This window comes from Pithys albifrons, chromosome 1, assembly GCF_047495875.1.
Source record: "Pithys albifrons albifrons isolate INPA30051 chromosome 1, PitAlb_v1, whole genome shotgun sequence".
In the NCBI taxonomy this organism is placed as follows: Eukaryota; Metazoa; Chordata; class Aves; order Passeriformes; family Thamnophilidae; genus Pithys; species Pithys albifrons.
The window spans coordinates 34,810,347-34,836,521 of NC_092458.1; the positions used below are offsets into that span (position 1 = coordinate 34,810,347).

Sequence of the window (26,175 nt, forward strand, 5' to 3'; positions counted from 1 at the left end):
AAAAAACCAAAGTTTATCAGCCTAATATAACACAGTAAATTGTTTATGGTAACTGTCAGTTATCAAAATTATAGTATGAACAGCACTTAAACAAATGTGAATAACCAGCATCAGCAGTGTATTTCTGATTTAACTTCATTTAGTCTTGGAAACCATCATCAAAGAATAATGGAGAACCACAATAAAGCCAAGGTTTCCAGATAGAAACCTATCTTTATTGCAAACTAATAGATAAACATAATTTAGTTTGATATTAACTCTATGTGATTACCTTACATATATATATATATACACACTATATGTATACACAATACCTGTGTATAATCTTAGAAGTTAGACAAATATCTGCCTAAATGCATGACCATTTTATTTTAGCAACAAAGATATTCAAAAGAGGATGAATCAAGATAGCATGCACATAGTATTAATCCTTTTGCCTTCTTTTTTTCTTTCTTTCTGTGTATTCAGTGTCCCACAGTCTGGAACTGCATATTGCTGGTTCAGCAGCACTAGGGAGGGGTGAAAAAGCCCATCCAGCCACTCTTGCCTCACCACTGCAGTGAGCCTGCCAGACTGGGCATCACTCTACCAGCTGAAGGATCCAGGAGATAGCCTTGTCACAAGCTAGCTCTTTAGGGGTTAAACGATTTGCTTCTCTTTAATAACCCTTCATTTCTGCCCTCAAAGTTTATCTACATTAAAATATTCTAAATGTAGTGTGTTTCTGTAAGTCTAATTATATGCGGCATGTGAAAACATATTCGATAATCACATTGCTAATTATGTGCAATCACTTCAACACACAGGTGCACAGCTCCAGAGATATGCATATTTGAATCTCTGCATATATAGATACAAACCACAACTTTGCAGTTACTTAGGTGTTCGGTGACCCCTTATATCTCTGGGACTGTACTTCTTTGATTTTTGAGTAGTTAGTGCCATTGGAACCAAAGAAACATGCTGGGCTACTACAAATCTGGAATTTAATTTATATCACAGAATCACAGACTATTCTGAGTTGGAAGGGACCCACAAGGATCATCGAGTCCAACTCTTAAGTCAATGGCCCACACCGGGGATTGAACCCATGACCTTGGCACTATTATAACCAAGTTTTAACCAACTGAGCTAATCTCAGGATCTGTGTATGTTCCGGTGCTAAAAAATTGTAATTTCTGACTTTTCTTTGGTATGTGAACATTTTAAAGTACACATTTTATTATGTCTTGATGGATACAGCATGCTGACTTCAAAGATATGAGAATCATAATTTTTTTCATTTTCTTTTGGGAGCTTTAATTCTCACAGAGTTCCATTAGTATATATACTTGCATGGAATACCACGTATATGTGCATGTGAATGTGTCTTTTCCAGACTGGATTAAACTTAAGGGACTTTCTTCATGGTTTTATAACAGAAGGTCATAAAAGACTTGAGCAATAAATTCATTATCATTATACTTGTAAGAGCTCGTGGCTGCATTTTTTTCTTCTCTTTCATTTATGTATAACTGTTATTTTCTACATTGATTTTTAAAGCTGTATTCACATAAAGGATTGCAATTAACTTTGTGTATAAATCATAAAAATTGAAAATTTTACATACTCAGATTAACTGAAAAGGGTATAAAATTTTTTTGCATAATTCAAAACTAATACTTCTATGTTCCTTCTAAAGATATTCAGTATAACATACTAGAAGGAATATCTTTAGATTATTTGTCCATAAGTATTCTTTTTCACATTTGGGAAGTGAGCTGAAATGACTCCTGTCAGGTGAGAAACCTATCCAGTAATTTGCTTCTGAAATTACCAAAATGAGAGACAGATAGAAAGGACACAGCAAAATCTGAAAAGCATTGGAAGTTGTTCCACTGGAAACAAATCCATCATATTTCACACAATAAAACAGCATGGCTTATTCTGTTTCACTTTAGCTACACAAATCTTTAATTAAAACAAATTACACTTAAGAGTAACAGAATAGTTGTTCAGGAAATTACACCTGCCAGCCACCATAACAGAGTTCCACTAGTATTTTGCTGAATCAGCAAGCCAAAAAGAGACTCTTCTATGAATTCTTTTTTATATATAGCTCTACAGCTCAAGCTGGGTGCCCCCAAAGAGGGATCCTGAACAAAGAAATCAGTTCCCCACCCCATTAGCTGTATCCCTGCAACTGACTGCACAAGTAGTAATATTAAGGGTCACAATGGACAAAACCTGAAACACAGGGAATTCCATTTGAAAATAAGGAAAAACATCTTTACTCTGCAAGTGGCACATCACTGTAACTGGCTGCCCACAGAGGTTGTGGTGTGGAATTTCCTTTTCTGGAGGTATTCAAAACCCATTTGGACACGATCCTTCATGACCTGCTCTAGGTGAACCTGCTTTAGCAGGGGCTTGGTCTACATGATCTCCAGAGGTCCCTTCCAACTTCACCACTCTGCCATTCTGTGACTCTGACTGGGGTCTTCCTGTTCTTCCTTGGATCCCTTCACTGCCTCTAGGCAGGCCATTTCTCTTCTCATCTCTAAGGTTACAGCTTTCTGATGATTGTATTTTCCTTATCTTCTGGTTTGACCTGGCTCTCAGGCCTTCTTTTACTTGACCAGGCAAAAGTTCATCATATCTCAGTCAAAGTTCACAGCTTGCAGCCTACAGCTTCAGCAAATTAAGCTACTAAGCAAGTTATGCTAAGCAAGTCTGTGTGCACACATAATGAATTGCACAATGCACTGGAGGGCTTCTTGTTCTACCCGTGCATAAAGCAGAACCAGCTTCAAAGTCACCTCAGGTTGCTCAGTACCTTGTCCAGTCAAGAGTCACACCTTCATAAAATTCAGAGTGTAATCCTAAGTGTCACCACTCTCTGAAATTAGAACGACACAATGCAGAGGGGTTTGGAAAGTCATTTTCCTTTGGTGAAACACTGGAACAGGTCGGCCAAAGAATTGGCCTGGAAACATTCAAGGTTTTTTGGACAGGGATCTGAGCAACCTGATCTACTGGAAGGTGTCCCTGCCCATGGCAGGGGGGATTGTACTAGATGATCTTTGGTGGTCCCTCCCAGCCCAAATTACACTATGATTCTGTGATCCTTTTAAGAAGCACATTACAATTTTCATTCCTGCATTACAGGTGCACTAGCAAGACATTCAGTGGGAAGTGAGGAATAAACACGAGATTTCTCCTGCTGGCTGCTCAGCCACACACAGCCTTTGAGCCAGCTGCGCCTGGCACCCTGCCTTCTGATGTGACCCACATGCTGCTCTACACAGAACCAGGAACAGGAGGTTACTGCAGAAGTTGCCTCTTCAGGAGCTTTTGCTTCCTTGCAAGGCAGTGGTTTCTCAGTCCTGCCAAGTCTGTAGTTCCTCCTGAGCCAGGAGCTGCTACGTCAAACAGCCCTGCTTCCCAGCACATGCCATCACTGGAGAACCCTGAGCACAGTCTGCATCCTCAACAGGTGAAAATACAATTGCATTTCTGAACCAGTTTAAAAAAGGAGTCAAGAGTTTCTTCAAAGACAAACTGCACTTGGCTTTAAGGAGAGTCTGCAGTCCTCCCTTCTGTCAAAAGTGACTTGGGTGAGTGCACATTCAGGTCTTACTGGCTAACTTTCCAACTTAAGTTTTTTAAGGCATTCTAGAAAGGATTCAGAACTCAGCTCACTGATCTGACTAAAATAGATAAATTCAGCGATATACTTAATTGTTCAAGTATTTTATATTTTCCACTTTGCATGTAGCAATAGCACCTTTTGATTCCTACATGACAGTCCTGCAAGTGAAATCTTACTGCCCTGTTCTGGGAAATAGTGTATTTCCTCAGTGAATACACCTGTATCTTTACACTGAAGTACTTTTTGATGCTGTTAGAGCACTATGTGTCCTGACGCACTTAATTGCACATGCAAGCTTATGAATTAATGTAAAAATACTCAACCTTGTATTTCTCGTTTATAAATTTCCTATCTCCTGAAGTTATAATCTCCCAAAGATCTGCATATGACAAACTTTGCCTAAAATACAAGTATACAGTTGTTGCTTGAATCATCAACAGTGGTGATTTGATAGCCTTATGGTACATTTTAGGGTTTGGGGTTTTTTTTGTACCACCACTGTATAACCTGTGTTCCTCTCACCGAGCACCATAGAGAGATTCACAAGTTTCAATTAGGGAAAAAAGGAAAAATGTTCTTTTTTTTTTTCAACATCTGAAAACCTCACAGGGTGCTGTAAATAAAAGAATAATTATGAGCACAAACTAGTTAACAATTGGATTGTTAGTTGGCAATAGAAGTGTCAACTCATGTTACATGATGAGCTTGATTCAGTAATAATAAGCTAAGATTTAGCATAGGCACACTCAGAAAAAACTGCAGTGTTAAAGATAAGCCTTATTTTTATCCACTGGTGCAGTTTAGTTGATCAGATTTGGCATGATAGGAGCCAGTACAATCCAGAAATCAACACAACCAGACTCTTGTTGGCACAGCAGGGCCGTGGCATTGCATATGAACTTGAGCTGGTGTATCCAAATGGAGCTGCATTCCCCATTCTGGCCACACTTTACACTGTACAGATGGGCCCAGAGTTTCACAGGAAGTTTGTTGATCTTCCTCAACAAGTATATTCTTTCAGATTTCTGAGATGGGTCATTTTAAATAAGAAGCTGTAGTTCCCGTGTTTGTTTTACAAAGCAAAATTTTGCTTCAACTTCTTTTATTGTTTCTATTAAAATCTGGAAAGAGAAGCATCCTGGGAGCAGGCCATTTACTGTCACTGCAGCTGTCTGTGTGGGCACAGCAAAGCAGCATAAATTCTGATTGCTAGCAAGTCACTACAGCAGTTTCTGTGAGTTATTGAAACCAGGCTTAAGTTACTTCTGCAGCAATTTTTCTTTCACTGGCTCATCCTTGTAAATCAAAAGTTAACAGACTATGAAATATATTTTGCATTGTTTATTCCATAATACCTCTATATTAAGATATGCTAATAAATAATCATGGCTGGTCTTTAATGGAATGGACAAAAAGCAATGCAATATGGCATCCTTAATCTCTTTAGGGAAACACCTCAAGCGCCTGCCATAGCACTGACATTGACGTGTTCTGAAGAGATTGGCCTCCAATCTCACAGCAAGGCAAAAGGGTGCCAGCAGTTACTGCTCAGGAGGCTGTCAATTAATAACCAAGTAACAGGTATATCTCTTGACTAGTATTTGACATTTATATTACCTGCAAGTCAGTGAGAAAGGGAGCCTTTCACCTCAAAAACTGTTTCCAATCTGTTAAAAAAAAAGGTTTATTTTCAGCTAACTGAATATGCTGATGAAGCTCAACTTATTTTCACTTATTGCTACTATTTCTATTAAATAGACATAGTTCACTGTGACTTATGCTATAAAACATTTGCATCTTACTGAGAAGCATTCATTAATCACTCCCTCTATTCACACTTAAACAGCTATGATAATCAATTCCTATTTGCACAGCTGTGATATGAATAATTTTAAAATTTTGCTGTAATTGTTTTTCTGTTCTGCTGAAAAATAGCTTCAGAGTACTTAGGGTTTTTTCACATATATACAAGGACTATATGTACAAGAATGGCCAAGTGTTATTTGGAATAATTAATTACATAAAATTCTGCCATAGAAATGAAGATTAAGTCTGCTCTCCATCTTCTATGTTTGCACACTGCTTAACAGACTAGAATCTGCCTTTGCCAAATACACAGAAACAGATTTTTTTAAAACTGTGTATTGGCTCTTTTTGGCTAGAACATAGCTAAGATATCACAGCAAATGGAAAATGGATAAATATGCAAAAGCTTTTATAAAGAATGTAATGTTCTGTTACAGCACTGTAATTTCTTTCTAAGGAGCAATCCATTCTGCATCTTAAGCAATGGGTAAGGTTGCCTGGAAAGGTTGTGCAGATGCCAGCCTTGGAATTTTTTCAAGATTTGACTGGACCTCAGAGTTGACCCTGCTCTGAGCAGGAGGCTGGACTAGAGGCTGTCTGAGGTCCCTTCCAACTTACCTATCTATGATCATAAATTTTAGGCACCTAATGAAACAATAATCCTAAATGCGAAAGAGAGATCTCAGTAGAGAGATTCTTTCTATCTAACAGAGATCTCTGAATTTAAGCAGAAAGGATCTTTCCGCAAGAGAACTACTGCACTGGCTGCTTTCTGTAGTTCACCAGAGACTAATGATCTGATCTTTGATTCAGAGCTACTACTTTATCTTACCACCGAATTCAACATTGTATTTCCATAGCAAATGCCCATAGATTTTATTTATCTTCATGTATGGCAAATTATACACTGTCACAGCTCAAGATGAAACAAGTGCAAGCTATTAAGAGTTCCCATTTAAGCAACAATAGCAGCCTCTTCAATATCAATATAAAACAAAATGTATCAGAGCAACTTTATAGAGAAAAGCGATTGATAGATTAGGGTAAGGTAGGTGCATCCATCATCACGTTGTATTGCAAGGAGTTCTAAAAAATGCATGGTAAATGTAAACACATGGTGAACATGCTAATACATTTCAGTTTGGGCTGAAGAAAGAGCAAAAAAGTGACTTGTCAGTAACTCCTCTAACTACAGAAGGATTGATGGGGCTGGAATTATTTTTGATAGGTGGCCAATATAAACCAGCTATGGCCTATTCTGTGCAGAACAAGTGTAGTCTGAGTTCTACTGAGTGTATCAAATGCACTTTTAACTCTGCTGGGGAGTGGTGGAAGTGTGTTTTATCAGTTCATTGCATGTGCTTTTCCTTTCTGTGGATGCAACAGTTTGGCCACATACATGGGTTATGAGCATAGAAACAGGCACTCAGCAATAGGACAAGGGGGCACGGGCTTAAGCTCTGCCAGGGGAAATTTAAGTTGGATATCAGAAAAAAATTATTTACAGAGAGAGTGGTCAGGCACCGGAATGGGCTGCCCAGAGAGGTGGTGGATTCACCATCCCTAGAGATTTTTAAATGCAGATTGGACGTGGCACTGAGTGCCATGATCTGGTAAATGGACTGGAGTTGGACCAAAGGTTGGACTCCATGATCTCAGAGGTCTTTTCCAACCCAATCGATTCTATGATTCTATAAGGGGCCCAAACTTACTTATCTCTACAGTACTCTGGCCGTGCCATCCCTGTTAGCAGCAGCAGCAGCATCTTCTGAACTATCAATATGAAACATAAAAGGCTGCTTAGAGAGTTTATCACAATCTTTCTCCATATAAAAGATGCTGAATTTTGTTATTTTTAGTGGCCTTACATATGAACCAAGAGAAATACTCCTGTAGTTCTCATTATTTTTGCTGAAGTGTATGAAGGCTGCACTGCCAGTTTTAGGTAAGGTTTACTTAAATCAACCTATTTACATTCAAGTTGGCATCACTGATGTGTCATAGTGGTACCTGGAAATTATCTGAGGTCTTATAGCAGCACAAATTTGTGTGAAAAAGTCAAAAAAAAATCAACCATAAAGGCCCCACTCTGAATTTACATATGAATGACCCTTGGGGAGGTATTTTTCAGGCTTTTGCATTATAAACACCCAAAAGTATGTCAAGTACAGGTGTTTTGCTAGGGCAGAGTTTCTACACCATAGTTTGAGATGAGAACTAACAAACCAAACTATACAATCCAAAGCCTGCTCCCTCGAGTTGTGCCCTCACTGGCTCCCACCATCCACACAGCAGCTTTAAGTAGTCAGGAGATGACTATGCAAAATAGTGTATGCAGCAGCAAGGTCTTCCAGATTTCAACTTCAAGTTTCATGACTCATGATTTGGAAAAGGCAATACTGCCTATTTTTAATACAGCTGGAGGATTCTTCCTCCAATAAAAACTACCAGAGCTGCTCTGTAATCACATCCCACAATGCAGGTCCAGAAGCACTAGCCTCTTTTAGCTCTGCTATACTGCTGGGGAAAAACTGAGGAAGCATAGCAGCTTTGTGGAGGAAATGGAATTAGCTACCAAGGTTTCAAGCACAGATAAAGAAACTGGAGACCACGAGCCTGAAAATTGTAAGTTAAGTTAGGTAGAAGGTAGAGGCATGGTTCATGTTTATTGAGGAAAAAAACTATGTAGGGAGGAAACAGAACACATCTCAAAACTGTCTGTTTGGGAGACTTTGAAGGGGCAAAAGTTAGGGACTTCCCCCTCAGATCAACAACTATATTGTGAATATACATATTATGTATGAAGCTGCTCACACTTGCTAAGACCTTCACTACCATTTTTGCATCATCTGGAGTTCAGTGTCCAGTTCTTGGGTTCTCAGTACAAGAGAGACAAGGAGGTACCAGAGAGGGTCCAGCAGAGGGCCACAAAGATGATTAGAGGTCTGGAACACCTCTCTTATGAGAGTCTGAGAGCTGGGCATGTTTAGTCTGGAGAAGACTGAGAGGGGATCTCACAAATGCATGTAAATACCTCCTCAAAGGCAGGTGCTGAGACAATAGTGCCAGATCCTTTAGTGGTGCCCAGCAACAAGACAAGGAACAGTGGCCATAAACTGAAACACAAGAAGCGCCACCTCAAGAGAAGAAAGAACTTCCTTACACTGAGGGTGGCAGAGCAAACAGGCTGCCCCAGGGGATTGTGGATTGCCCCTCTCTGATGAGACTGAAAAGCCACTTGGTCGAATTCAGGGTTAACTTTCTCTGGGGGACCCTGCCTTTGTGTGGGGTTGGGCGATTTGCAGAGGTCCCTTCAATTATGTGCATTTTTTCAGCCTGGCAAAGGCAGAGCAAGAACAGCCCTTTGGGCCCCAGCCCCAGCAGCAGCGCTGGGAGGTTTGGGGAGCAGCAGGGCGGGCGGCTGCTGTTCCCTGCACAGCACGGACGTGCCCCTCCTCAGCCACCTGCAGCCCCCACGGTACACACCACGACCCAACCCTACGGGCACCCCTTGCACAAACCACACCTCTGTAACAAATCCAAGCACTAAGGCAGTAAGAATCATAGAATCGATTGGGTTGGAAAAGACCTCCAAGATCATCAAGTCCAACCCTTGGTCCAACTCCAGTCCATTTACCAGATCATGGCACTCAGTGCCACATCCAATCTCAGTTTAAAAACCTCCAAGGATGGGGAATCCACCACCTCTCTGGGCAGCCCATTCCAATGCCTGATTACTCTCTCTGGAAAGAATTTTTTTCTGATCTCCAACTTAAATTTCCCCTGGCAGAGCTTAAGCCCGTGCCCCCTTGTCCTATTGCTGAGTGCCTGGGAGAAGAGACCAGCCCCCACCTGGCTAGAACTTCCCTTCAGGTAGTTATAGACAGTGATGAGGTCACCTCTGAGCCTCCTCTTCTCCAGGCTAAACAACCCCAGCTCCCTCAGCCTCTCCCCATAGGACTTGTGCTCCAGTTCCTTTACCAGCCTGGTTGCTCTTCTCTGGACCCGCTACAGCACCTCAATATCTTTCCTGAACTGAGGGGCCCAGAACTGAACATTCGGGGCCCGGACTGCACCGCCTCAGGTCGGCGGAGCTCAGGCCGCTCTCGCGCGTGCGCCCCCCACGCACCGCCCCCCACGCCGCGTGTCAGGGAACGGGCCCGCGCGGACCGCTATTTATGTGCCGTCAGCCGCTGATTAGCCTCGGGGCCGACCAATGGCCCGGCGGCGGGGCGCGGCGCAACCAATAGAAGGGCGGCACAGCCGGGGGCGGGGCCCCGAGGCGCGGGCGGGGTTGGCTCCGGGCGCCCCTGCGCTGCCGCTGCTCCCCATGGCGGGCCCGGCGCTGTCTGTCGCGCTCCTGCTCGCTCTGCTGTGCGCCCGGCCCGGCCCCAGCGATGCCGCTCCCGCCGCCTCCTCACTGCCCGTGACCGCCCGGCTGGCGGCGAAGTGGCCGGCGACCCCGCTGCTGCTGGAGGCGAGGTGCGTGCAGCCTCCTCCTCTTTCTCCTCCTCCCGGCGGCGGTCCCTGCCCCAGCTGTCTCCTGGGGGGCAGGAGGAGGCAGGAATTCCCTTTTCGCTCCCCGCTGAGCGGGAATGCCGGCTGGCGGAGGGGGTGGCCGCGTTTCTCTCTGCCGGAGGGTGCGTTAGAGGCACCGTGGAGTGAGGCTGAGCTGTTCTGTGCCCCTGCAGTACCCTGCGGGCCGGCTCACACTCTCACACTCTCCAAGCCGCTCCTGCTGCTTCGTATGGGACTTGCTCAGGCACTTTGCAGGTGGCCCGTGCTGTAATGGAGAGCACTCTGAACTCTGAATCCCAAGGTCCTGAGTTCGAGTCTCAGTATGGACCGTCTCCTGGCAGTTCAATGCCTCCCTGCCATCCCATCCCGTCACATCACGGATGCCCAGTAGGGTCAGCCCCGGTCAGTACCGGGTGCTGTGACAGTCCCGAGGACTTCACTGTCACTGTCCGAGCTCGCTCGGTCGTGGCAGATGGACCTCAGGACTTAAACGGTGGGGCCAGTTCTGTGCATGCTGTGCCTCACCTAAAACATCCACTGCACAGCCTGGGAGGGCACACCCACGTGGGGAGAGCCCTGCCCAAATCTGCGTTCGTGAGGTTTGGCCATACGGGTGGAGGAGATGCAGTGGGCCAATCTGCACAATCCCTGCCTTGTTCTGACTAAGGGGATCTCTTCACCTCACCCTAAGTAGCCTTTACACGTTCATCAAGTGGTTTTAAAAGTATTGGGAAGATGTGAAGCTGTAGTAGTAAAATGTGCCTTTTTAAAAAAGGTATTGTTAACTTACATGATAGCTTGAACCTGGAGAAAAGAAGGCTTAGGGGTGACCTAAATTTGGCCTTCCAGTACCTGAAGGAACCTACAGGAAAGATGGAGAGGCACTTTTGACAAGGGACAGGACAAGGGGGAATGAATTCAAACTGAAACAAAGTATGTTTAGATTAGATAGAAGGAAGAAATTCTTTACTGTGAGGGTGGTGAGACACTGAAACAGGTTGCCCAGAAAAGTGATGGATGCCCCATCTCTGGAAGTGCTCCAGGCCAGGTTGAGTGGAGCTCTGAGCAACCTGGTCTGGAGGAAAGTATCTCTGCCCAGGGCAGTGGGCCTAGAACTGGATGATCATTAAGGTCCCTTCCAACCCAAACTGTTCTGTGATTCACAATAGGAAGTGAAACGTTTTCCAGTTTTATGTACTTATGGCTCCCCTGCCTGTTTGGCTTAAATTTATTTTGTTTTTGAACTTGCTTGCTGCTGTTGGAGAACTCCCATGAAAGGGAGAACTGCAAGCCTCTGTAATCAAAGGAGAGGCAAACTTCCAAAGTAAAGATTAGAAAACAATTCACTCATGCTAGCAAATGCAAGTTTTTGGCTGACATGAGCAGGGGGGAAAAAAGCAACTGATGTTAACCTAAGGAGACCCACAAAACTTAAAAGTGTTACCAGTAAGTTATAGGCTCACAGAATGGTTTGGGTTGGAAGGGATCTTTGTTTAAAGATCATCTGGTTCCATCCTCCCTGCCATGGGCAGGGACACTTTCCACTAGACCAGGTTGTTCAAAACCCCGTCCAACCTGGCCTCAAACACTTCCAGGGATGGGATATGCACAGTTTCTTTGGGGAACCTGTTCCAGTGCCTTACCACCCTCACAGTAAAGAATTTCATTTGTATATTTAACCTAATTTTCACCTCTTTCAGTTTGAAAAAAAGAATCATAATTGGAACAAAGCAAACCTTACCTTTTAGGCTTTGTAAGAATTAACCCATTTCAGAGATTGACAGTCTCCCCTCCACATAGCAAAGCAGACATTGTCATTGATGAAAGCCTGTAATTTAATGCAAAACTATAACCTGACAGAGTGTGTGTTCTTACTTGTATATTTAGCCCCTATTTAATAAGGTTTGTGTGTTGAATTGATTTTATTTTTAACTGTATATTGGAATCCCTGTGAAAAAATAAAGTGAAAATTTTTGGATTTTTCTGTATCAAGAGAATAGTCTGCATGTTTTACAGCTCTGATTGTTGAGTTTGGATGGTAGGACTTTGTCCAAAATCTCTTAACCAAAATGCAACTCTGTTCAGTTTTTTATGCCATGGAGATGTTAGAAGGTCAATGAGTATGTAATGCTTGTTTGCTGCTGGGTATTTATTATTTTAAATAACTGAATGTTTTTACTGTGGTGCATCTTTGGACAAATTCAACCTATGGACAATTCATTTTTATTTTTAAACAGTGAATTTATTGCAGAAGATGGTAATGAGAAATTTTGGCAGTTCTTGGAAACTGTACGGGAATTAACAGTTTATAAGCAGGGAGGTAAGTTAAACAGCATGCTAGTTTTTAATATATCATCTTGTTCTGTATTTACCTTTAAGACATAACATATTAACTAGTTTTTTGTGTGTCAAGCCTAACTCTTCCATTATTGCTTATGAGATAGTTTTCTTTCAGAAGGTTGTAGCATGTTTTCTCTGAGAGCAATGCCTGTAGAGGACTTTAAAAAAAAGCGAAGACAAGATGGACTGAACTGCTCTTACAATATGGAACAGGAATGTAAAGATTAAAGCTTAAATATACCTGTCTGCCTACATGACTCAGCAAGACCTTATAGGGTATTGAGACTTCATGTTTTCTGCAAGGTGGATGGTTGTAGGGGAGAGTCCCAAAATAACTAAATTGAGAAGGCTAGCTAAAGAAAAAAAATTAAAAGAATTACCAGAAAAGGTTTAATACTTGTAGATGATATAGAGACTGTTTTCTGGCATCAATACTGCTGTTTTAGAATAATGTTTTATCACTGACAAAATAGGATTAAAAATACCTCGCATTATTAGAGAAACAAATACTAAGTTTTTAGAAATTTGGAGAGAAGAACAAGGCATAAAATCCAGCAAAAGCATAAAAAAACTACCCCAGAAGATACCTTGGAGAGCAGTTTACTAGAAAATTTTTCATGGTAAGGAAAAATCAGAGACTTAGTAGGCTTTACTCCAAGTTGGTCAATATTAGATCTGCTTGGTAGGTCAACAGATGTACAAGGTAAAAAAAAAGCTTCAAAACAAGATACGGATGTTTCACTTTGGTCTTTACTTCAGATACTCCTACTCTTCAGGCATGAGGGTGAGTACCCAACACCACCACTAGAAGAGACTTCAAAGAAATTGAATGTTAAATCAGTAGCCAAAAGCTAACAAATTGTAGAAATGTCATGCAGAAGATGGCAGTGGGAAATGAAGGTACATGAAAATTGCTGTATGTAGGGGAGAGAAAACTTGAGAAACAATGTTTCAACAATTATGACCCACTGAAAACAAGGTAAAAAGTCTGTGGTGTCCAGTGAAAACGTTATTTGAGTGCTCAGCAGTGCCAGAAACAGCAAATAGACTTGAAAGATGACTTGGAAAGGAACAGAGTCCCACTTGTTAAACATGACTTTGCTGCTTATTATTTCATGATGTGTATTTGTGTTGTGATGTTCTACTTTACTATCTCCCTGTATTTTCCTCTTCATTTCTTTAGAATGGAAAAAGTACAAGCGTAAGATTTACAAAGAACTGTGATTTTAGTTGTGGGATATCAACTGAGAGGGTAAAAAGCAACTACCCAAAAATTATTGTGAGGTCAGAAGTATAAACAAAAGGGAATCAGTGAGGACAGAAGGCCCAGGTGGTGAATGCTGCTAAAAGCCATTCTGTATAATGGCACGAGGACATGGAAAACGGAAGTAGGTGCAGAATTTGACCTGAGGTCAGCTGGTAGTAGCATTAGGTGAGGCACAGACTGTTGTTGACTAATGCTGTTTAAGGTCTTTGTCACCGCACAGGACAGTGACCCTCCACAAGGTTGTGAATAACACAAAACTGGGAGAAGCTGAAAGGTAGGGGGACCTTGACAGGCTGCAGACAGGCCAACAGAAACATTGAGAAATTCAGCAAAGGCACATTAGAGTCCCCATACCTGGGCCAGAATGATCTCAGCAACAGTGTCATCTTGACACTTAACTGACCAGAAAGTGGGGTTTTTGAGAAACAGATCTGGGGATCCTTGTAAACAATGAATTGCATTATATTATGCATGAGAAGACCCAACTACATGCCAGGCTGCAGCAGCAGGAGTGTAACCACCAGGTCAAGGAAAGTGATTATTCCACTCTAAGTGGCACTTGTAAATTACACACTTGGTTTACAAGTCCCCAGGTTGGGGCTCCTCCTTAAAAGTCAGTAGTCCAGTATTGGAGCAAGTGTAGGTGAAGATTCCCACAATGGTTAGGGAACTGGAGCAGACTTATGAGGAAGGGCTCAGAGAACTGGTTTTTATTGAACCTGAGAAATGTTCAAGGTTATGAGGAGAGACCTTGTATCACCAGCTTTCTAACAAATGTATAGAGAAAATGGAAAAAGACTCTTCTTGAGGGTACACAGCATTATGAAAAAAAGCAGAGGGCACGAGTTGAAACATGGAAATTTTGGTTAGATACTAGAGAAAATGCTTCTGCCATGGGGTTGGGTAGGCACTGGAACAGGCTGCCCCAGGAGACTGCAGAATCTCCATTCACAGAGATACTCAAAACTCTGCTGCATTAGGCCTTGAGCAGCCTAATCCAGCCTTGAAATCAGATCTCTGAACAGTTTGGATGAGGTGACCTCCAGAACTCAATTTTAACTTGACTTATTTTTTTTCCTATGAGTACTTTAGATGCAGGGGTTATTACCTTGAGACAAGACTGCTGTATTAGATGATGTGTTAGGGGTTTTTTTATCAGCCATCTCTTTTCTGCCTGCTTGGACACACTTTCCATAGAATTTGAAGCTTCAGGGACATTTTTTATTAGTGACACAGATGTCTGTTGAAATCAGCTGTTCGTTAAATACCTACATCACCTGGATAAACTCTGTGATTTAGAATACATAAATTACGAGTAGGATGATCTCCATGATCTATCATGCCAGTGAAGTGTTAGATGTTAGCAGTGGGGAACCTTGAGAATGGACTAAAATATTAACTTCAATTAAGCATATTGAGGAATTGATGTGTATATTTATCATTATGGCTAACACATACCTATGTCGATAATGCAGAAAAATATGAAGTTCTGGCACCAAGTGCCTTTACTAGAAGTCAATTCATGGTTGGAGTAATCTTATGTAAGCAAACCAATGCTCTTCATGAACAGGATGTGAAGGAAAGATTCTGTTTTACAGGAAAGCAAAGTGGTTATTTAATGACTGGGGGCGGTCCCATGGTGTAAAGGAGAGCACTCTGGACTCTGAATCCCAAGGTCCTGAGTTCGAGTTTCAGTGGGGACCGTCCCCTGGCAGTTCAATGCCTCCCTGCCATCCCATCCCGTCACATCTCAGATGCTCAGGGTCAGCCCCGGTCAGTACCAGGTGCTGTGACAGTCCCGAGGACTTCACTGTCACTGTCCGAGCTCGCTCGGCCATGGCAGATGGACCTTGGGACTTAAACGGTGGGGCCAGTTCTGTGCACGCTGTGCCTCACCTAAAACATCCACTGCACAGGCTGGAAGGGCACACCCACGTGGGGAGAGCCCTGCCCAAATCCTAGTTTGCGAAGTCTGGCCATACATACTTAATGACTAAATCACATCCATATTGATTCTTCCAACTTAAGACTGTCTTACTGAAGTCAGCATGTGAAGTATAAAGTGGAAATAATATGAACATCGTATGTATCCAGCAATAGTTAAGTCACTTTTAGTAGTGAAGTCTGCATTAGATGTTTGCAATAAAATGATCAGCTTGAGTGAGTGAATGACTGAAGAACTGCAGTATTGGAGCGGCACAGTTACTGAGAGGTGCGTAACTGTTCACCTCTGAGAAGAAGATGGTTCTCTGTATGGTGTGGAATGGATTCTGTCTTAGCTGTGCATGTCAGGATGCATTGACGTAGGGGAATGTTCATGGTGCATTAAAACTCATGTAACAACAGCTACTTTAGTAAATTAAAGGATCTGGCTTTAAAAGGCTTAGATGAGGTGATTGACTTTTCCATTCTTCTCTGAGTCTTACCAACAGTAGATAGGATGAATAAGCAGAAAATAAAAACATTGTTTTTTTGAATAGAAATGTTTCCATAGAAGGTAAAGAATTACTGAATTTGAAGCTGAAAGTCTGGGTTTATAGAGGAATTGGATGATAGATTTGTGTCCCAACATATTTTTGAATTTTAGAAAAGTCATGAAGTATTAAAGCTAAAAGGGAACTTAAAAAATCAAATATGGTGTTTTTAGGGGTTTTTCTTTTAAATAATTCCTTAGGTGATTTTCAGTCTGTTTTTTAACAGCTCTCAGAACTCGTGGTTTTAAATTTAGAATAATCAAATGAATGTCTGTTGATAATTTGCTCACTTAAAATACTCAGTCTTAACAAATTAGGTCTATTAATAATCTATTTAGCTATGATATATGTAGCAATTTAAATTTGGTAGGAACTATGTGTGTGGAATTTGGTAAATCATTTAGTCCGGTGATGTATTTGGTGATTTTAACCTTTTTTTTAAATATGAATTTGAATCAACTTGAGCATGATTCTGATTATACCCTATTGAAAACATCAAAAAGTTAGTGATGGGGTACACTGTATTAAATTAGAGCAAGGTCTCCAGGTAGTGTGGACAAACCAGGTAATGTGGACAAAGTATGTATGTCTACACACTTTCTGCCAGGCTTGTGAAATATTTGGAAATGCAAATGGTGCTGTTTTGGGCTGCAGGTAAGTTACAAAGAAATCAAAGCTAAAAAAATTTCATATTCAAACCAGCAGTTACAAAAAGCTAAATATGGCATTTTAAACTTGCTGCTGCTTTTATATCTCTAAAGGTTAATTTGTGAACACAGAGTGAAGGTAAGTAGCCAGTTCCCTGCCGACTAATTATCCCTTGAGTGTTTACTGTCTTCCCGAGTGCTTCAGTTTATATATTGAATTTCAGCAGCCTCATAAATACATATTAAAAACAAAACAAAACCAACAAATTAACATATTTTCTCTAGGAAAATTATTTTCTCTGAAAAAATGTAACAGTATATTACATGTAAATAACAGTCATGGGAATTATTTGTTGTAATCTAGAACACTACACATTATTCACAGCTAAACTAGATAAATATTTTTTATGTGTGTATCAACCTTAAACATTCAAGAGGAGTCAGTTTCACACGCGTGGTACTTCTCTACTAATGATGCAATAAAATATTCCCTCTCTACTTGGTTTTTGAATGTCATAGAGATGTGACTGGCCAGTGATATCCTGAACTGCCATTACCTGGGATCTCTAATTCCCTATCTGATCTGTGGATACAGATATACACATCTATGCAGTTGGAACAATCACCATAATTCCATCCCTCAAAATAATGATCCCACCACACAGTGGTTTTTCTGATTAATTATGTCGCTTAGGTTTACTCTCCCTTCCTCCTGTGCCTCAGTAATTTGAATTCTTATATGGGTCACCAGCATATATTCAGATCAATTTTGTGCTGTGTGTGCATGAGGTCTGAGGAGCTGTGATACAAACTTTTTGTTTCCATTTGTGACTGCCCTGGTTGTCTGTTTTAAATGATTTTAACTTACCTGTGATGAAATACACTGCTGTAGATCATGGATCATAAATGTCAGCATTTAAATGTGAGTCTGCTTAGCAAGCTGTTCAGTTCTTGCTGCAGTCAATCTAATCAATCAGTTCTTGCTATAGTCAATCTAATCAATTTGGCTACAAGAGCTGAGAGAACTATTCAGCTGACAAATTAAAGCATCTTTAGAGTGAGCTAAATAGCCTTTCAGGTTTTCTTGGCTGCTGGGCTCCATCTCTCGTGGCTGGAATGAAATTGTACAGATACATAGCTCATGTGCATTCAGATATGTGAAGTCTGGAGTTGTATCCTATTAATGTGGTCTCATTTATTTTTAAATCCATTTTGTTAATTATTTAGTAGCAATATGCTCTCATGCAGTATTTTATAACCAAAAAAAATTGAGTTCTTTGTGACTCCCTGTAACATCCTGGGAAATTTATGACTTCTGCTCTTTGGCATAGAGTAGCACATTAAAATGAGCTTGGAGGGCAAGTAGTGATCAAGTTTCTAGGATACAATTACTGTGTGAAAATAATTTGCAAAACTGAAACCATAGTTCTGATTAACTGAGACCTCAGTTGGTTAGAGCATGGTGCTCAAAACACCAGGATCAGGGTTCACTCCCTGTATAGGCCACTCACTTAAGAGTTGGACTGGATGATCCTTGTGGGTTGCTTCCAACTCAGAATATTCTGTGTGATTCTGTAAAAACTGGTTTTGCATTAGGTGTATCCTATTGGATTATTTTATCTTGCTGAGGTTTAAAGTACAGTTGTATTCTGAATGAAGCCAGCAGCATTAATAGAAGTTGCAGTAGTGGCAATGGATGCATGATTGGGTAAATGTGGCCTTGTCAATGCTATACAATAATTTTTGAAGGCACAGAGCAAACTATCTTTTTTTTTCTTTTTTTACTTGTTGAAATCATCATTGTCATAATCATCTTCCAGAAAAAAAAAAGTCAGCTGTTTTAAATACAACAGTGAGAGCACAGCTGGAATTTGGAAGCCAGAGAATTTAAAGACTTTAGGTAAAAATATTTTATTAAGGCAGTATCTTTAGAATTGTATATTTAATAGCTCTTCATTGTCTTCAACAGATGATTATTTGGGGCTGAGTGGAAAAGCAGAAGTTTCAGATTTAATTTTTATTTTTGTAGAGATAATGTGAAGAAAATTTGAAAGTATAGTTATTGAAAAAAACATTTCAGTCTGGAAGAATTTGCTGCTTCCAAATTTTTACATTCATTGCTTAGAATGTGTAAAGCCAGATTTATCTTATTTAGAATCATAGAATCATTAGAGTTGGAACAGACCTCTCAGACAGAATCCAACCTTGGACTGATCACCACTTGTCCAACTAAACCATAGCACCAAGTGCCACATCCCGTCATTTCTTGAACACCTGCAGGGGTGGTGACTTCACCATCTCCAGGGTCAGCTCATTGCTTACCCACGCTTTCAGTGAAGAAATTCTTCCTGATGTGCAGCATGAACCTCCCCTGGTGCAGCTTGAGGCCATTTCCTTCTGTCCTATCACTGGTTGCCTGAAAGAAGAGGGCAACCCTCACCTGGCTATAACGTCCTTTCAGGTAGTTGCAGGGAGTGATAAGGTCATCCCTGAGCCTCCTTTTCTCCAGGCTAAACAGCCCCAACTCCATCAGCTGCTCCTCACAAGACATGTAATTTGAGTTCTGCTAGGGCTGTGCAGGTACAGAAAACATAGATGGGTTTTTCATCCACTGAATTTAATGTAAGACAGTAACAATCGTATGTTGATGTTTAACCCCAGGCAGCAACTCAGTACCTCTCAGTCCTCCTCTCTGTCTCCCCTCAGTGAGATGAGGAAGAGAGATGGAAAAAGGTAAAACCCATGGGTTGAGATAAGAACAGTTTAATAATAGAAAAGAAGTAAAATAATATTTATAGGAAAATAATATTAATAGGAAAAAGAGAGAGAGAGAGGAACAAGTGGTGCATGATACAGTTGCTTACCACCCATTGACTGATGTCCAGCCCATCCATGAGCAGGAATCAGTGGCTCCTGGCCAACTCCTCCCAGTTTATAAACTGAGCATGGTGTTCTATGGTTTGGAATAGCCCTTTGGCCAACTTGGGTCAGCTTCTCCTGGGCATGCTCCCTTCTGGCTTCTTGTATACTTCCATGCTGACAGAGCTTGGGAAACTGAAAAGTCCTTGTCTTAAGGTAAGCACTACTTAGCCACAACTAAAACATCAATGCATTATCAGTGTTATTCTCATGCTGAATCCAAAACACAGCACTGTACCAGCTACCAGGAAGAAAATTAACTCTGTCCCAGCTAGGACCAGGACATCATATAGAATTTATGGAAAGGAGCTTTCTTGAAATGGAGATTATACACTTTTATAATCTTTTTTTTTTCCTAGTGAATTACAGCAAACTCAGCCTTACTAAATAATGAATTTTAAGAAGGAGAAGGCAGAAAGGAGATACTCAAGGCTTTAAGAGCAAAAGAATTTTTTTTTACAACTATGACAGGGTTGTGAAGAGGAAAATGAGACGATAGGAGGTGCTTAGTTAGGAAAACTGAATATGCCTTTAGAATGAGAAATTAAGGTAATTCTTTTCAGCCAATGTTCTCTATTATCGCTCGTGTCGTTCCTGGGCTCCATCCACCTACCTTCTTACTTGGAGTCCTAATTTTGACCTTGAAAAGACAAAATATGCAGGTAGAGGGGAACTACTTCTTATGTTGCATCTATTCTAATACTCTATCACATATTTGTAAAAAGAAATAGATTATATGAGAGTAGCCCAAAGAATGACACCTTTGGAAGATTTTTATTTATATAGGTGGATAGTTGGAGTGTTTCAAGGCTAAATGCAAGGAAATTATTTGTGAAACAATGCTGGTTGAAAGTAAATATCCTTGAATATTTGTGTTAAAAGGCTGCCATTAGTTTGACAAAGAAATGAAGGAATAAACTCTATTCAGAGCTTGCCATATGGGTCTTCAGAGAGCCATTATTGTATTGAGTGGATTTTTGTATTGCTGCAAATTTAGATAATAACTAGTGCTATTGAGCTCTGCTTTCTTGTATTTGTGCTGTATTAGGCCTTTAGATTGGTAATAAAGGAAGCAATTATAAGTGGACAACATGCAAGATTTTTGACCTGCTGAACATTCCTAGCATTCATGTTTGCCTATTATGTAGCCTGGGTAGATATACCACAACATCTGTAGCTAAATACTAAAAGTTTGTCTTGTGTTTTTCTTCTATTTCAACAGATTCAGAGTATTCCTATTATAATTTAATCTTGAAAAAAGCAGGACAATTTTTATCCAATTTGCAAATCAATCTGTTGAAGTTTGCACTTTCCATACGGGCTTATTCTCCAACTGTTCAGATGTTCCAGCAGGTGACTATATTATCTGATATATTTGGTACATAATTCAGTGTGGTGTTTTGGCTACAGAGTATGGAATGTTCATTGTTACAGTTCAGTAAAATAAATGCCAATATTATTTGGAATCAAACATGATCCATTTATAGAGGTGATACTTTATAAGCTGGTTATATTGATAGGAGTAAATTACTGATGTTCAGTTGTATGGATAACATTACTTGCAGGGTAGAATTTTTTGCAGTTGTTGATTTTTTACAAGTCAGGTTGTGGGGATTTTTTGCATTGCTTTAAATAATCCTTTAGGAATTCAGGCATACTCAAATTAGAAGGCTTCTCATAGCTTCAAGCAATTGATATTAGTTATTTAGTGGATTTCTCATCTCTTGTGATTTTTGTATTTGAAAGGTTGAAAAATAAAGGAAATAAGTACCTACTTTATTAACAAAAAAGTGGGAGGCCATAAATTCACTCTGCTTCTAAGCCCTAAAACTGCTCCTTCTCCTTTTAGCAATACCATCTTCAAGATATAGTGAGAAATCCGTGTCTCTGAAAGGTAATAAGCTGTAATAAAGTTTTAGGGAGTCTTGCAAGTAATCTTTGGAGGAATATCCTAGTCTCAGACTCACATCTTTTCACTTTCATCTTTTGGCTTGTGAATCTGGATTAACTGACATGCAGTCAAATGATTCCCAGTTTACACAGCTGAATAGATTTTGGAAAAAAAAAAGCAGGGGGTGAGACAGAAAACGAAAAATTGTCATTAATTGTTTGGAATTTATTAGTTCAGAAGTCTGATCTTTGTACATTAATGTGATTGCTGATAGCAACTAAAATTAAAAATATCTCAGAGTACAGGCTGTGATTTCAGCTTATAAAGGAGATTTCTCAGCCCTGTCTTTACAGAACATGAATGGACTTGTATTTTCTTGAGTATGACTGTATTTGATAGATACCTCACAAAGGTTATAAGGTCTTAATCTTCTAATTTTTTTTCATATATACCCAGTTTTGAATGGGCTTAATTAGAAACACAACTTAATGGCAGCTGTTGAGTTATTTTAATCAAAGGGATGTGAGTTTAAGTTGAAGTGCAATCAAAGCTTTCTGGTTGAGTATAATTGTTGAAATATTAGATTGCAGCTGATGAACCTGCACCAGAAGGCTGCAGTGCATTTGTGGTTATCCATGGGAAGCACACCTGTAAGACTAATGAAATAAAAAAGCTGCTGAAGAAGGCGACCAAGAGGTAAATACAATGATTTGTTTTAAGAGGAAAAATAGATTACTAAAGAGAAAAATGTGTTATTGCATGTAAAGTTGTAGTACTTTAGAATTTTATGTTCCTCTTACTTGATAATGCCAAGCCCAAAAATCCCAGTTTACTGGATCTTTAAAAACATACCCATTCAAAGTGTATGTTATTTTGGTTTTGCAATATTTTAAATGCTTCATGGTGTGAGAATTCTTCAATTATGGATTAAGTAGAGTTTTAAAATCATAGCGCTTTGGTCCTCTAATTACATGGATAATTTTGTATTTCCTTGGGGTTTTATTAAGTTTTTAACATGGGATAGTTACAGTGTACTTTCTATACAAATTCAAAATTTCATACATCGGAGCTAGTACTATGCCCACAGACTTTTCCATGTAGTCAGTGCCATTGCACTTGAGGTTTTCTGGATTTCAAGGGCTTGGCACAGGAGTGGAAAAGGAATCCAATTCAGCTGGCATAATCTTTCTTCACCTTGTGCTAGACCTTGCACCAATCAAGCCTTTCTGGAGGCTCTGTCCTGTGGCAACTAGCATCAGCCCAGAATTAATTTCGGCTGTGAAGTAAAATATGCAGAACCTATCAAAATAACAAAACAGTGAAAGCATAATGTTTAATCTCCATTAAAAAATAAAGAAGTATTAATTTGTTTTTTCAAGACCTGTGTGTAACATTTTTTCTTTGGTGGTTTTTTTTCCTGCAGTGGCCAAGGGCACCATAATACACATTTAGTGTTCATACCCTCAGCCACTGCATGGAGATATGCAGAGCCGAGAGATGATTTAGTAGGGTTTATTTCTTGGATTTTGCTTTCTGTCAAGTATAAATTGCAGGGAAAAGACCTGAAAACCTATAAACCTGTCTCTTTGTGGTTGGTTGCTTCTGAGAACAATTTTGTGTTCCACATATGTGATTTATGATGTATTCTAAGTCTATTGATACAATTATAACATACTAAATCATTGTCTTTTACTTATTCAGTAGCCAAGGTTTTTGCGAAAACAATTCATGGTCTAGTTCGTAATGTCCCATTTTTAACTGTTACATTCTGCCAACAAATGTCTCTCACTTTCTTAGATAAAAGCCAAAAACATAGTACAAATAATATAAAATACTGTTGAATTCTTGTGGTCATACATTAAAGCATCATAAGACCTTAACATTCTATCACAGTATCTGAATATAGTCATCCTTAAAGCAGTTAACTGGATTCAGCACATTGTCCATTTCAGAGGTACTATTCGAAAATTCACAGGACTCTGGAAAATCACAATACTAAACTACAGAACTCTGAATTAGTCAGAATTGAGAGAGTTAGACTTCTAGAACTCATTAGCTTTAAAAATGTGCAACAAAACTGAAGTTTTTTCTGTTCATTTGGTCTTGTACTTTTGATAGTTTTGCATGCACCAGTCACTTTACAACCTTCAGAGTTGCAGGGAGAAAATCTTGATAAATTTCCTCTCCTCTCCACCCCAGAAGTAGTTGTGTCACTCAAATATTTAGAGTTTCTGGAGCTAGACCTCAAGGGAAACATGTTCACTTTCACATGTTCAGATAATTGTTTCCACTATTATTTCCATTTGTACTCTGAGTAGCAGATGCTTTTTACTTCTGCAGGACATATTTAGCCTCAGTGATATAGAGAAGGCTAGACTGCTGTTCTATCTTTTCCATATGGTGAACAACTGATACATGGGACAATGTACTATCTTGCTGTTGGGTCCTCTAAACCAGTCATACTTTTACTCTGTCCTTTGTGAAGAGATCTTTATGTTGTATTGATTCCTTTTTATTTCAGACTATTTTCTGCTGGATTTAATTTTCTGTATTCTGTCTGTCATGACTCTTTACTTAAGCCAGACCTGTTCAAGATATGCTTTCAGTTTTGTCCCAAAGTTCACCATATTTGGAGAAGGACACTAGAAATGTTCTAATTGTAGGGACCAATAGCTTCAAATCTCTCTGGAAGAGAAAGAAGAAACTGCAGCATGTTTTTGTGTGGATCTGTGAGCTCAACCTGAGATTTGGAAAGTCTCAGGCTCTTTGGACTCAGCAGAGCCCAAATGTTCTGCTTGTCAAGGTTTTGCTTCATGCAGTCCTTCATGCAGCAGCTGCTGTGATTTTGCCTCAGCCATGTTTTGATGGACTGCTTGGTCCTAATGGGAAATCCTTGCCTGAAGGTGCAGTGGGGCTGCTCAAGGGCTTTGTCAAAGGACACGTGGCCAAATGGTTGGGCTTGCTTATCTTCCTAACTGTCCAAAACACAACACTAAGATCTCTGGGGCTGTTGCTGGCAAGAGCAGAGGCATTAATTGGAGTCACATTTTTGTTAAAACGATCAGTGACTTAGGTTTGTCAGTACCTGTGTCTGTTGTCTTCTATCTGTATCCAGTCCTGGCAACCGTCATGGCAAGCATGTATTTGCCTGTACTATCCTAGTAACTGATTAGCAAGTGCTGAACTCCACATCCATGTAATTTTTTTAATCTTTTTTTTTGTCAGCCCAGCTGTTCTTCCTTGCCTTTCAGGCAGCCTTCTTATGAGAATCTCTTACAGCAGGAAATTAATTAGCTATCAGCTCTAAGTGCAAGAGAATCAATTCCTTCTTACTACTATTCAGTGTTGAAGAGAAACAGAGAATGGAGGCTTATCTTGGATTTACAAGGGCTGAACACTTTAATTCTCCAATCCAAGGTCATTAGGGTAGCTCTATGCAGTGTTGTTTCACTGCAGCACTTAATTTTTTATTGAAGCATGTTCATTATGATATGAAATGCTTCCTTTGAGTCTGTCAGTGCTGAAGAAAGTTATGGCAGCACTTGGCAACCACCTCAGTTAAGGTAGTTAAGATTAGTTAAGAAAAGTGAAGCTCCCTTGATTTAAGTTTTCCACTCTTAAAAGTGACTGTGACAGTTCTTGTCTCTCTGGATATGAGCAGGAGGTTGCACAAACCACATCATTGGGGCAAATCTGGGTCAGTTCTTGAACAGAGCTCACTCATTCAAGAGTTGGTTCTGACACCCCAGTGACACCTACTTGGTCTGCCTCATCCAGTGGTAGCAGTGGGAAATCTTGCCTGATATTTCTGTGACAAATGGCTATATGCACTGAAGTTAATTCTCAAACTGGGCCCCTCCTTTTATTTGTGCCTTACAAATGAGGTCTCTGTTTGCATACCTACTTAACTTACATAGGATGTTGATGTTAAGGCCCTGAGTAACCTGATACAAATTGTTCCTGCTTTGAGTGAGGGTTTACAGTACATTACTTCCAAAGGTCCTTTGTAGTGTATATTAGTGATTTTTACATTAAATGTATTCCTAAGCTTTGCGTGAAAGTGTTTATTAGCCGCTATGCTGAATCCCACGTGGTTCCCTCAAGTCCAAAGTAAAAGGAAGTGAAAAACCTGTTAGTGCAGATAATGGTTGCAGTCTGGTGAAGAGTGGTGGTCTCCTCCTGTCAAGGTTCTGATCCTCCTCTGGATCCAATGAGTGATTCCCCAAGTCCCCAAACCCCCAAGATTATATCCCCTCAGGTCCAGGTGGAACTGCCCAGTACCTCCCTCAGGGCAGGAAGCTACACAATGAGTGATCTCACTCTGTCAGTCACAGGGTATTTTGGGATCATTGATGGCCCATTAGCAGACATGACACCTCAAGCTGGGTGTGAAGGTGCTAATGACTCCCTGAAGGGGCATTATCACAGCTCTTACTTCACAGGTGTCTTTCACACCCAGCTCACACTCTGAGGGGGCGGATGTGCCCTGAGCAGCTGCTGCAAATAGTCCATTGTTAACAGTTCATGGGAAATGAATAGAGGGTGTAGAATACACAGCTTTGGTCACACCCACACAGTGATAAACTGGTCCCACCTGCTGAACCAGGACATTATCCATAACTACCACCTTGAATATAATGCTCAATCATAGCCTCTGTGACTTTTCCAGCTTTCCTAGGTTT

At 40.4% G+C, this 26,175-nt stretch overlaps 1 protein-coding gene across 2 annotated transcripts in view; it reads left to right on the forward strand.

Annotated features, from left to right (window-relative positions):
* Window positions 1-9,743: 9,743 nt before the first annotated feature.
* The window catches only part of UGGT2 (UDP-glucose glycoprotein glucosyltransferase 2), an 88,600-nt gene continuing 72,168 nt past the window's right edge, over window positions 9,744-26,175 (forward strand). For both annotated transcript variants that reach the window (XM_071549358.1, XM_071549368.1), the window contains exons 1-4: window positions 9,744-9,919; window positions 12,193-12,275; window positions 20,825-20,955; window positions 22,077-22,189. In XM_071549358.1, the coding sequence (XP_071405459.1) occupies window positions 9,768-9,919; window positions 12,193-12,275; window positions 20,825-20,955; window positions 22,077-22,189 (479 nt within the window). In that variant the 5' untranslated portion in view covers window positions 9,744-9,767. The remainder of the gene's footprint in view (window positions 9,920-12,192; window positions 12,276-20,824; window positions 20,956-22,076; window positions 22,190-26,175) is intronic.